General features: G+C 41.2%; 1 protein-coding gene across 2 annotated transcripts in view; it reads left to right on the forward strand.

Annotated features, from left to right (window-relative positions):
- The window catches only part of TMEM154 (transmembrane protein 154), a 56,569-nt gene that overhangs the window by 19,617 nt on the left and 23,327 nt on the right, over window positions 1-13,625 (forward strand). Inside the window, exons 2-3 of one of the 2 annotated variants that reach the window (XM_023227669.3) lie at window positions 8,446-8,706; window positions 8,797-8,835. In XM_023227669.3, the coding sequence (XP_023083437.1) occupies window positions 8,446-8,706; window positions 8,797-8,835 (300 nt within the window). The remainder of the gene's footprint in view (window positions 1-8,445; window positions 8,707-8,796; window positions 8,836-13,625) is intronic. The other variant, XM_023227676.2, reaches the window with a different exon arrangement.

Consider the following 13,625-nt stretch of genomic DNA (forward strand, 5'->3'; position numbering starts at 1 on the left):
CTCTTCAAGCAGAATCATTTTAATGAGGAGGTTTTCTGGAAGACAAATGTCGTTTACTAGTCCAGGTTGATACATGACATATCAAAGGCTTTAACATATATGTGAATACATTATTGACTCACCCAATTTTAAAGACATATACAGTAGTCCCCCCTTATCCACAGTTTTGTTTTTCATGGTTTCAGTTACCCATGGTCAACCGTGGCCAAAAATAGTATAGTATAATAAGATATTTTGAGAGAGAGATCACATGCACATACTTTTATTATAGTATATTGTTGTAATTGTTCTATTTTATTACTAGTTATTGTTCATTGCTTACTGGGCCTAATTTACAAAATTAAACTTTATCATAGGTGTGTTTAGAAAAAAACAGTGTATGTGGGGTTCAGTTCTACCCATAATTTCAGGCATCTTTTGGGGCCTTGAAACATGTTGCCCTTGGATAATGGGGGACTACTGTAAATGTAGGACAAAGCCGCTTAACTCAGAAGGCAGAGATCAATAAGTGGTAGATTTTTATTGATACATAATATTTTATATACTTATAGGGCACATGTGTATTTTTTGTTACATGGATAGAATCTATAATGATCAAGTCAGTGTATTTGGGGTAGCCATCACTTTGAGTATTTATCATTTCTGTGTGCTGAGAAGATTTCAAGTCCTGTCTTCTAGCTACTTTGAAATATAAAATATATTATTGTTAACTACAGTCATTCTCCTCTACTATGGAGCATTATAACTTATACTGTCTATCTAACTGTATGTTTCTACCCATTAACCACCCTCTCTTCTTCCCCTGCTCTTACCCACATACCCTTCCCAGCCTCTGGTATTTATAATTCTACTCTCTACCTTCATAAGATCAACTTTTTTAGCTACCACATAAGGTATTTGTCTTTCTGTACCTGTCTTATTTTACTTAAAATAATGACCTCCAGCTCTATCTTTCAGCATAAGACATGATTTCATTCTTTTTTATGACTGAATAGTATTCCATTGTGTATATATACCACATTTTCTTTATCCATTCATCCACTGATAGATACTTCGGTTGATTTCATATCTTGGCTATTGTGAATAGTGCTGCAATGAACATGCGAGTGCAATTATTCCTTTGATATATTGATTTATTTTCCTTTGGATAAATATCCCGTTGTGAGATTACGGATTGTGTGGTAGTTCTATTGTTGGTTTTTTGAGAAATTGCCACACTGTTTTCCATAGAGGCTGTACTAATTTACACTCCCACCAGCAGTGTGTAAGAGTTCCCTTATCTCTGCATCCTTGCCAGCATCTACTGCTTCTGCCTTTTCAAAAATGACCTTTTTTTTTTCCTTTTCTTTTGAGATGGAATCTTGCTCTGTCACCCAGGCTGGAGTGCAGTGGTGTGATCTCAGTTCACTGCAACCTCTAGCTCCTGGGTTGAAGTGATCCTCCTGCCTCAGCCTCCCAAGTAGCTGGAACTACAGACGTGTGTCACCATGCCCAGCTAGTTTTTATATTTTTAGTAGAGCTAAAAAATTTTGTATTTTTAGCTGTCCAGACTGGTCTCAAACTCCTGACCTCAGGTGATCCTCCTGCCTTGACCTCCAAAAATGCTGAGATTATAGGTATAACCCACTGTGCCCAAAAATAACCATTCAATGAGATCATATCTCATCATAGTATTGTTTGTTTTTTGTTTGTTTGTTTTTAGTCTATTTCATTTAGTTCTGCTCTGATCTTTATTATTTCTTTCCTACTATTAACTTTGGATTTGATTTGCTCTTGCTTTTCTAGTTCCTTGAGATGCATCACTAGATTGTCTACTTAAAATCTTTCTACTTCTTTGATGTAGGTAGTTACTATAAACTTACCTCTTAGCACTGCTTTTGCTGTATACCATAGGTTTTAATATGGTGTGTTTCCATTTTTATTTGTTTCAAGCCTTTTTAAAAATTTTCCTATTTAATTTCCATGTACTTGTACAGTCTCCAAAGTTCTTCTTGTTATTGACTTGTAGTTTTATTCCATTGTGGTCTGAGAAGATATTTGATATGATTTCAATTTTTAAAAATGTGTTGAGCTTGTTTTGTGTTCTAACATTGTTTATCCTGGAAAATGTTCCATGTGTTGATGAGAAGAATGTATATTCTTGCACTATTTGATGAAATGTTCTGTAAATGTTCTTTTAGGTCCATTTGGTGTAAGGTGCCATTTAAATCTAATGTTTCTTTGTTATTATTATTTTTTTATCTAGATGATCTGTTTAATGCTGAGAGTGGGTGTTCTATTTCTCAACTCTTGTATTAGACTCTACCTATCCCTTTAGATCTAATAATATTTGCTTTATATATCTGAGTGCTCCCAGTGTTAGGTGCATATATGTTTAGAATTGCTATATTCTCTTGCTGAATATATCACTTTATTATTATATAATGACCTTTTTGTCTGTTTCTTCTGTTTTTGACTTGAAGTCAGTTTTATTTGACATAAATATAGCTACTCATGCTTGCTTTTGGCTTCTGTTTGTATGGAATATCTTTTCCCATCCCTTTACTTTCAGTCTATATGTATCTTTATAGGAGAGATGAGCTTTTTGTAGGCAGCATGTAGTTGTGTTGTTGTGTCTGTGTGTTTTTTAAATCCATTCAGCCAGTCTGTATCTTTTAAGTGGACAGTTTAATCCATTGACAGTTAAGATTATTATTTATATATCAGGGCTCCTTCCTCTCATTTTATTAATTGATTTATGATTGTTTTGTCTATCCACTGTTCCTTTCTTTCTCTCTTATTTGTCTTTATTACGGTTTGGTGGTTTTCTGTAGTGGTAACATTTTAGTCCTTTCCTTGTGTGTGTGTGTTTGCTCTACCAGTGGGTTTTGTATTTTCATGTGTTTTCATGATGATAGATATTGTTCTTTTGCTTCTCAGTGGACTCCCTTAAGCATTTCTTTTAGGGCCAGTCTAGTGGTAATGAATTCCCTCAGCTTTTGTATGTCTGGGAAAGACTTTGTTTTTCCTTTGTTTTTGAAGGATAACTTTGCTGGGTAGAGAATCCTTGGATAACAGCGTTTTTGTTGTTGTTTTGTTTTCTTTCAGTCCTTTGAATATGTCATCCCATTCTCTCCTGGCCTATAAGATTTCTGTGGAGAAATTAACTGTTAGTCTGACAGTGGTTCCTTTATAGGTGACTACATGCTTTTCTCTTGCTAATTTTAGATTCTTTCTTTGTCTTTGATGTTCGACAATTTGACTGTAATGTGCTGTGGAGAAGTCCTTTGTTGAATTGTATCTATTTGGAGAATTCTGGGCTTCCTGTATCTGGATGTCTAAATCTCTTGCTAGACTTGGGAAGTTTCATCTGTTGTTTCATTAAATAGGTCTTCTTTTTCTTTTCTTTTTTTTTTAAGGCAGGATCTGACTCTGTTGCTAAGGCTGAAGTACAGTGGCACAATCTCAGCTCACTGCAACCTCTGCCTCCAGGGCTCAGACGATCCTCCTGCCTTAGCCTCCTGAGTAGCTGGGATTACAGGAGCATGCCATGACACCTAGCTAATTTTTGTATTTTTAGTAGAGATGGGATTTTGCCATTTGCCCAGGCTGGCCTTGAACTCATGAGCTCAAGCAGCCTTCCCTCCTCGACCTCCCAAAGTGTTGTGATTAGAGGCATGAGCCACTGCATCTGGCCGTGTTTCATTAAATAGGTTTTCTAACACTCATTTTCTCTTTGCCTTCTTGCTTTATGGTATCCCATATGTCACATAAGCTTTTCGCATTCTTTTTTCTTTATTTTTATCTGACTAGGTTATTTCAAAAGACCTGTCTTCAAATTCTGAGATTCTTCCTTCTGCTTAATTTAGTCTATTGTTGAAGCTTTCAAGTGTATTTTATTTTATGAATTCTTCAGGTCCAGAATCTGTTTGGTTCTTTTTTATTATCTCTATCTCTTTGGTGAACTTCTCTCATTCATACCCTGAATTTTTTTCTAATTTGGGTATTGTTTTTCTGTATCCTCTCATGGCTGGAGCGCAATGGCGTGATCTTGGTTCACTGCAACCTCCACCTCCCAGGTTCAAGCGATTCTCCTGCCTCAGCCTCCCAAGTAGCTGGGATTGCAGGCATGCACCACCACGCCTGGCTAATTTTGTATTTTTAGTTGGTCAGGTTGGTCTCAAACTCTCGACCTCAGGTGATCTGCCTGCCTCAGCCTTCCAAAGTGCTGAGATTACAGGCATGAGCCACTGCTCCTGGCCTCTGAATTTACTTTCATAGGAGAGGAAAAAGTTCTCCCCTATGAAAGTAAGGTGTTTCTATGATGTTGGTTAGGTAGAGTGCTTTGGCTTTGATTCTGGGTATGTACATTAGTGTAGTCTTCATATGATTTATTTTGCTGGAACCAGTGTCAGTAGTATCTGTGGCTTCCCCAGAAGCTTAGGATATGGTTGTTAGTGGAGGCTGTGGCGAAGTTTTGCTGGGGACTAGGATACCAGATGGGCCAGCCTTCGGGCCCCAGTGGTGACAGAGGTGGATTGGACATATCTGTCCCTGGGTCCCGAGACAGCATACACTGGCACTGGTGTTAGTGTGTCCAGGCAGGCTGGTTCTTTGGCCTCCAGGTGTCTTGCTTGGGTGCTAGAAATGGTAGTGGTTAACCAGGCAGGTAGGCAGATTGGTGTGGGTGTTGGCAGGTCAACACTCTGGGTCCCAAGTACCTGTGCTGGTGTTGGCAGTGGTTGCAATGGACTGGGCAGGCCAGTCCCCAGGCCTGTAGCTGGTACATGAGGGTGGATGCCAACTATGATGGTAGCAGCAGAATGGGTAGTCACAACCTTAGGCCTCTGGGAGGAATGCTGTTGTATCAGTGGTGATGGACTGAACTGGGCTGGGCAATCCCCAGGCCCCAAGTGGCATGCTCAAGTACTGCACTGGGAGAGAGCAGGCCTGTGCAGACCTGTTCTCTGACTCTCTGGTGGTGCATGCAGTCTGGCTATAAAAGGCAGCAGTGAAGCAATCCCCAGGCTGCTGATGGAAAGCTCAGGTGAAGGCAGCAGTGACCACACTGCTGCCCACTACTGCGGAGGATGGGATTGCTTTTGGTGGGAGCAACCATAGGCAGCCAGCTGGGGCAGGGGTATGCTTTGCTCATGCTTTGGCCCCAGCAGCAGCAGTTTATGGCAGCAATTAGCTGCGAACAGTGGAGTTTGTCCTTGAGGCACATAAACATGTGTGAGTGCCCCTCTGCTGGCCAGGGATCGGGGGAGGGGTGCTGCCAGTGGCTCCTACCTTGGCCCTGGCAGCAGCAGCCAGCAGCAGTGGTGGCTGCAGGCAGGGGCTCCAGAGACATGGAGATGCAGGGGCTGTTGGGCCCTAGGGCAGGATACAGTCTGGTGGGGGCTGGGCCCTCACAGCGGCACTGTGCTGCAGCCACTAGGGCTCAGGGGTGTGTGAGACTCCGCATAAGATCCCTCTCTGGAGAAATGCCATTGCACAGTCTACAGGCAGCTCTCAATGTTAGTCTCAGGGTCTGTGATAGTTGAGGGGCTCTCCCATAGCTAAGCTGCAGGAGTCTGCAGTGGAAATATGGACCACTTACCCTTTCCTCACATTGGGGAGCTTCTCCAGGCTCTCAAACATTGTCAGCCAAGAAGGATGTCTTATTTCCCTCTCCTTCCTTGCCTTAAGTGTTTTCTGTCACTACTCTGTTGAATTCCAGTGTTCTCTCTTAAATGATCAATTCAAAATGTAGCTTGTCTACTCACTACTTTTGTTATTTTTTGTGAAGGAGGTGAGTGCCAGATGCATCTAGTCAGCCATCTTGAAGCCCCTCCTCTCTTCAAAACTTGGTAGTTATTTTTTCAATCCTGCCTCTGGCATATACACGTGAGAAACACCGGTGAGTTTACTCTGCAGTTTGTAATTGATTCTGATGGTTTGGGGTTGCATTTACTAAAGGGATTATCAAATGAATTCCCTGCTGTGGGAGACTGAAGTATTTATTCATACAATCAACACAATTAGATTCTTATTGTCTTAGCTCAAATACCACAAACTGCGAGACTTAAACAACAGACATTTATTTCTCGCAGTTCTGGAGGCTGGGAAGTTCAAGATCAAAGATTCAGTATTTGGTGAGAACTCTCTTCCTGGCCTGCAGTCGCCACCTTCTTTCCGTATCCACATATGGCAAGGAGAGAGAACTCTGGTTTTCTTATCTTCTCGTAGGAGCAATAATCCCATCACAGGGGCCCCACTCTCATGACCTCATCTAAACCTAATGATGTCTCAAAGGCCTCACCTCTTAGCCCTAATCCATCACATTGAGGATTAGGGCTTCAATATATGAACTAGAGGGGAATACAAACATTCAATTCATAGCAGTGACCAAACATTTTTGTTTCAACCAAAATCAGATGGCTCCATTGTTACAGGATTATGAAGATAGATGAACTATTGAATTGGCTCTATATTGTCCAGTTCGATCATTCTTTGCAGTAATTGCCTAACCTACACCACAGAGTGTGCTTTAAAGCAGCTGACTTCTCTATTTGCATAGTTCCTTTCACCTTAGAAGAACTTGCTTATAAATTCTTATAATTTCTTATAAATTATCTCATTTGATAACTTACAAGGTATTTTCTTCAGCTGGCCCCTTCTGAAAGGTAGGCAACATTACATGATATTAGGAAAAAGACCTTCAGCTTACCTTACCATGACTACTGCTTAGTCAGGTAAGGAAAAGTTTTTCAGATAGTCATCAAGTCAGTAGTCCTTTCCCATCCTGATGGGTTTTATTTTCCTTTTCTTTTTCTTTTTTTTTTGAGATGGAGTTTCGCTCTTGTTGCCCAGGCTGAAGTGCAATGGCACGATCTTCGCTGACTGCAACCTCTGCTTCCTGAGTTCAAGTGATTCTCTTGCCTCAGCCTCCCAAGTAGCTGGGATTACAGGCATGTGCCACCACGCCCGGCTAATTTTTGTATTTTTAGTAAAGACAGGTTTCACCATGTTAGTCAGGCTGGTCTTAAACTCCTGACCTCAGATGACCTGCCCTCCTTGGCCTCCCAAACTGTTGGGATTACAGGCATGGGCCACTACGCCCAGCCAGGATAGTTTTTCAATATATTCTGAGGTTCATATAGAATAAAGTTACTTACAGTTTGACATTAGGGAAACCAACTTTCATTTCCTTCCTTCCTTCCTTCCTTCCTTCCTTCCTTCCTTCCTTCCTTCCTTCCCTCCCTCCCTCCTTTTTCCTCCTTTCTTCCTTTCCTCCTTTGCTCCTTTCCTCCTTTCCTCCCTTCCTCCCTTTCTCTCTTTCTTTCTTTCTTTCTTTCTTTCTTCTTTTGACAGAGTCTTGCTCTGTTGCCAAGCTGGAGTGCAATGGCACAATCTCGGCTCACTGCAACTTCCACCTCCTGGTTTCAAGTGATTCTCCCACCTCAGCCTCCCAAGTAGCTGAGATTACAGGCAGCCACCACTATGCCTGGCTAACTTTTGTATTTTAGTAGAGACCAGGTTTCACCATGTTGGTCAGGCTGGTCTCGAACTCCTAACCTCAGGCGATCCACCCATCTCAGCCTCCCAAAGTGCTGGGATTACAGGCGTGAGCCACTGCGCCCAGCACAGTCAATTCATTTTCAAAGAATTATTTTCCATTGATAGGTAACCTTTTATTTAAATATTAGGACACAGACAGGGGCGGTGGCTCACACCTGCAATTCTAGCACTTTGGTAGACTGCGGCAGGTGGATCACTTGAGCCATGGAGTTCGAGACCGGCCTGGCCAACGTGGTGAAACCCCGTCTCTACTAAAAATACAAAAAGTAGCTGGGTGTGGTGGCGTGCGCCTGTAAGCCCAGCTACTCTGGAGGCTGAGGCACGAGAATTGCTTGAACCCAGGAGGTGAAAGTTGCAGTGAGCTGAGTTCATGCCACTGCACTCCAGCTGGGGCAATGGAGCAAGACTCTGCCTCAAAAAAAAAAAAAAAAAAAAAAAATTAGGACACAGAGTGCATTTGTTTACATCTAAAAGTGCTGTATGGCATGTACTTAACTTTTAATAAATGTGAATTTAAATTGATTCAGACATTTTATTAAAATATTATCATATCCTACAGGAGACGTCCTGTAATATCACATAACTTGGCTTGGAACATCACCCTTAACCTGGGACAGCTTCCTAATGTCCTTTGCTTAAGCGCATCTAAAATGTCTGGTCAATGCAAAACTGCCTACCTTTGCACAAGGTTGTTCTCTGAGCTCTGATTCCATGTTCAATACACTCCCAGCTTGAGCTTCATTTATGTTAAATCAATGCTCTGTGTCACACCTAGCTTGGAGCCCAGGTATAATGGGTCAAGTTTATCACAGAATGTATCTAGGAGTAATTTAAAAATCATTGACAATATAACATACTAACTTTGTCTCCATGGCAATCTCAATTTTGTATCTGTTCCCACAGGTAATTTTGAGGAATTAGAACACTCAGGAGATATAACTGAGGAATCTGAAAGACCAAATGAAGTGACTACTCCAAGCATATTTGCTGCAGTGACCGCCACAGAAACATTAACTGCAAATATAAATGCTACCAACATTGCTCCGGATGAAAATCAGTTAGAGTTTATACTGATGGTGTTGATCCCTTTGATTTTATTGGTCGTCTTACTTTTATCTATGGTATTCCTTGCAACATACTATAAAAGAAAAAGAACTAAACAAGGTAAATATTTGGTATATTCCCATTTCCAGAAAATTGCTTCATGTGTTAGTGAAAAATCAATAAAACAAAATATTCTTTGCTTTGATATAGAACCTTCTAGCCAAGGATCTCAGAGTGCTTTACAGACATGTGAGTATTATTATCCTAAAAGCTGTCTGCAGTTGGGGGTGGGATTGGAGAAGGAGCAGAGACATTTTAAAATTAAGCAACAAGGACTACTTACAATAGCAAGTAATAAATAATACATTTCAATGAAATTTTCCAGAAGTGAATATATGCATATTCCTTTCTTTAAAAAAAGTTTAATGGAATTTTAAAATACAGGCATGCCTTGTTTGGTTGCACTTTGCTTTATTGCACTTTACAGGTATTGCTTTTTTTTTTTTTTTAAACAAATTGAAGTGGCAACCATTGCATCGAACCAGTCTATTGTTATCATTTTTCCAACAGCACATGTTTACTTTGTGTCTCTGCATTACATTTTGATAATTCTCACAATATTTCAAATGTTCTCAATATTACTGTGCCTGTTATGGTGATCTGTGATCAGTGATCTTTGATCTTACTGTTGTAATTGTTTTGGGGTGCCTGAAACCATGCTCACGGAAGACAGTGAACTTAATTGATAAACATTGTGTGTGTTCTGACTACTTCACCGACAGGCCATTCCCCATCCCTCTCCCTGTCTTCAGGCCTCTCTATTCCCTGATACAGACAATATTGAAATTAGGCCAATTCATATCCCTACAATGGCATCTAAGTGTTCAAATGAAAGGAAGAGTCACATATCTCTCATTTTAAGTGAAAAGCTAGAAATGATTAAGCCTTGTGAGGAAGGCAAGTTGAAAGCTGAGATAGGCTGAAAACCAGGCCTCTTGTGCCAAACATTTAGCCAAGTTATAAATGCAAAGAAAAATTTCTTGAAGGAAATTAAAAGTGCTACTCAGTGAACATACAATGACAGGAAAGCAAAGCAGTATTATTGTTGATACAGAGAAAATTTCAGTGGTCTGGGTAGAAGATCAAACTAGTCACTGCATTCTCTTAAGCCTAAGCCTAATTCAGAGCAAGGCCTTAATTCTCTTTAATTCTACAAAGGCTGAGATAGGTGAGGAAGCTGCAGAGGAAGAATTGGAAGCTGGCAGAGGGTGGTTCATGAGGTTTAAGGGAAAAAGCCATTTCTATAACATAACAGTGCAAGATGAAGCAGCAAGGACTGATGTAGGAGCTGCAGCAAGTTATCCAGAAGACCTAGTTCAAATCATTGATGAAGGTGGCTACACTCAACCATAGATTTTCAATGTAGATGAAACAGTCCTCTATTGGAAGAAGATGCCATCTGACTGGGCATAGTGGCTCATGCCTGTAATCTCAGCACTATGGGAGGCTGAGGCAGATCATTTGAGGTCAGGAGTTTGAGACCAGCCTGGCCAACGTGGTGAAACCCTGTCTCTACTTAAAAAAAAAAAAAAAAATGCCATCTAAGACTTTAATAGCTAGAGAGGAGAAGTCACTGCCTGACTTCAAAGCTTCAAAAGATATGCTGGTTCCCTTGTTAGAAGCTACTGTAGTTGGTGACTTTAAGTTAAAGCTGATTATTTACCATTCTGAAAATATGACAGCTCTTAAGAATTATGCTAAATCTGCTCTGCCTGTGCTCTGTAAGTGGAACAACCAAGCCTGGATGTTAGCACATTTGTTTATAGCATGGTTTACTGAATATTTTAAGCCCACCATTAAGACCTACTGCTCAAAATACAAGATGCCACTAAAAATACTACTGCTCATTGACAATGCACCTGGTCACCCAAGAACCCTGATGGAGATGTACAAGGAGACTAATGTTTTCATGCCTGCTGATACAACATCCATTCTGCAGCCCATGGATTAAGGAGTCATTTTGAATTTCAAGTCTTATTGTTTAAGACATACATTTTGTAAGGCCATAGCTGCCATAGATGGTGAGTCCTCTGATAAATTTGGGAAGGAATCTTCTGGGAAGAATTCACCATTCTAGATGCCATTAAGAACATTTCCCATTCATAGGAGGAGGTCAAAATATCAGCATCAACAGGATTTTGGAAGAAGTTGATTCCAAGACCCATGGATGACTTTGAAAGGTTCAAGACTTGAGTGGAGGAGTCACTGCAGATATGGTAGAAATAGCAAGAAAACTAGGATAAGAAGTGAAGCCTGAAGATGCCATGGAATTGCTGCAATCTCATGATAAAACATTAAGTGGCTGAGAAATTGCTTCTTCTGAATGAACAAATAAAGTGGGTTTTTTTTTTTTTTTTTTTTTGAGATAGAATCTACTCCTGGTGAAGATGCCATGAATGTTGTTGAAACGACAACAGAGGATTTAGAATATTACATAAACATAGTTGGTAGAGCAGCGGCAGGTTTTGTGAGAATCTTCTCCAATCGTGAATTCTATTGCGGGTAAAATGCTATCAAACAGCTTCATATACTACAGAGAAATCTTTGTGGAAGAGAGTCAATCAATGTGACACATTTCACTGTGATCTTACTTTAAGGCATTGCCACAGCCTTCCCAACCATCAGTAGCCGCCACCCTGAGCAGTCAGTAGCCATCAACATCAAGGCAGGACCCTCCACCAGAAAAATCATTACAACTCGCGGAAGGCTCAGACCATCATTAGCATTTTTTAGCAATAAAGTGTTTTAAATTAAGGTATATACATTGTCTCTGTAGACACAATGTTGTTGCACACTTAACAGACTACACTGTAGAAAAAACATAACTTTTTATGCATTTGGAAACTAAAAAATTAATGTGACTTGCTTTATTGCAATACTCACTTTATCGCAGTGGTGTGGACCTGAACCTGCATATTTCTGGGGGATGCTTTTCTGCTGCTGCCATCTCCAGATGAAGATCCTGTGTAATTTGGGGAAAGAAAAAGGCCGATCAAGAAGTGGGTCAGATTAGGGTTAGGGATGGGAAGGCTAGAGGCCCTGGGGTCATCACCACAAGAAGAGCGTTCTTTCATCTACATTTCTGTCACAGATTTTATTTTCTCCACCACCCCACATCCCAATTTGATCTTGAAAAGTCCTGGAGGAAGCATTGTTCTTGTTCCCATTGAAGCTATGCTAACTTTTATAATCAAATTCTTCAACTGTCTAAAGATTAGTAACATCAATCTGAAAACCAATTAGATAGAAATTCCCTCAGTCAGAGACTCACTTTGAGAGTATTCAGTTCTGATTCAAGGATCATCACGTGCTAGGGGTCAGGGTAGTTCTAGGTCCAAAGCAGACTTGGGTACTTTTGGTTTGTGGTAGTAAAAATTACTCGGATTCGATTTTTTTTTTTTTTTTTTTTTTTGAGACGGAGTCTTGCTCTGTCGCCCAGGCTGGAGTGCAGTGGCCGGATCTCAGCTCACTGCAAGCTCCGCCTCCCAGGTTCACACCATTCTCCTGCCTCAGCCTCCCGAGTAGCTGGGACTACAGGCGCCCGCCACCTCGCCCGGCTAATTTTTTGCATTTTTAGTAGAGACGGGGTTTCACCGTGTTAGGCAGGATGGTCTCTATCTCCTGACCTCATGATCCGCCTGCCTCGGCCTCCCAGAGTGCTGGGATTACAGGCGTGAGCCACCGCGCTCGGCTCAGATTCGATTTTTAAGTTGAAGCCTTTATAGTCTTTCCAAAAAGTTACTCAAAGGATAGGAACATCTCTAATACAATACATAGTCATACATGTATACAAAACTCACTTTATGTCCCTCACTCCCACCAGAGGGCACCTCTGGCTTTGGGGCCATGCCTTTGTCCCACATGCCTCCCTCACTGTCCCTGTGCCAGAGGAACCTTTCATTGCCAGCAGCTGAGGCAAATGTGAGCTGGGAAAGAAGCCCCAAAGAGTATTTCCTTTCATGGCAGAGGCTGACATAATAGATTCCAAGGAAGTAGGAAATACACATGTTTCTCCACTGCTTGAAATTTCAGGACTTCCTAATAACATAGTCATATGGGGGCTTCTTTCTATTTAAGAAAAAAAAGCAAACAGAGCTTTTTAAATTTTTTAAAATTCAGGGAAAGTCATGATTTCCTTCCCCAAACCATGGCTGGTTTTACCTAATGGAGTCAAGGGTTGGGGGGATGTCAGAGGTATCCACTCACACATGGTGGGACTCTTAGGCTCCAAATCCAGAAATTGATTTTTCACTGAATTTCATTGTGAAAGTCTCATGGTTCAAAAGCCATTTACAAGTGAGAGCCAGCCTCAACCTCAGACATGGCCCATGTATCCTCCACTGTAACTACACTTGAAGTATTTGCTGTTCCCAGAACATGACTTGACTTTCAGGGTGCCTCCATGCCTGGTTGATACCATTTCTTCCATCTGGAATTTTCTTCTTGTCTGCTTGGCAAACTGCCATCCCATTTGTTAGGGCCCAGGTCTGTATTTGTTTTGCTTAAGAGACAGGGCCTTGCTGTGTCGCCTAGGCTGGAATGCAGTGGCACGATCCTAGCTCACTGCAGCCTCAAAGTCTTGGGCTCAAGTGATCCTCCTACCTCAGCCTACAGAGTAGCTGGTACTACAGGCCTGTGCAACCATGCCTGGATAGTTTTTTATATTTTAAAAAAATGTTTTGTAGAGACGGCATCTTGTAATGTTGCTCAGGCAAGTCTCAAACTCCTAGGCTCAAGTAATCCTCCCGCCTCAGCCTCCCAAAGCACTGGGATTACAGGTGTGAGCCACTACACCCCATTGCTAGGGTCCAGTTTTTAGGAAGCCTTGAATAATCCTTCCCTAGGCAAAATTAATTACCACCTCTTCTGTGCTCTCAGAATACTTTGTTCACACTCTTTGTTCACAGTATTCACATTGTCGTAAGTTGGTGACTTCCTTCCTTCCTTCCTTCCTTCCTTCCTTCCTTCCTTCCTTCCTT

This window comes from Piliocolobus tephrosceles, chromosome 3, assembly GCF_002776525.5.
Source record: "Piliocolobus tephrosceles isolate RC106 chromosome 3, ASM277652v3, whole genome shotgun sequence".
NCBI lineage: Eukaryota > Metazoa > Chordata > Mammalia > Primates > Cercopithecidae > Piliocolobus > Piliocolobus tephrosceles.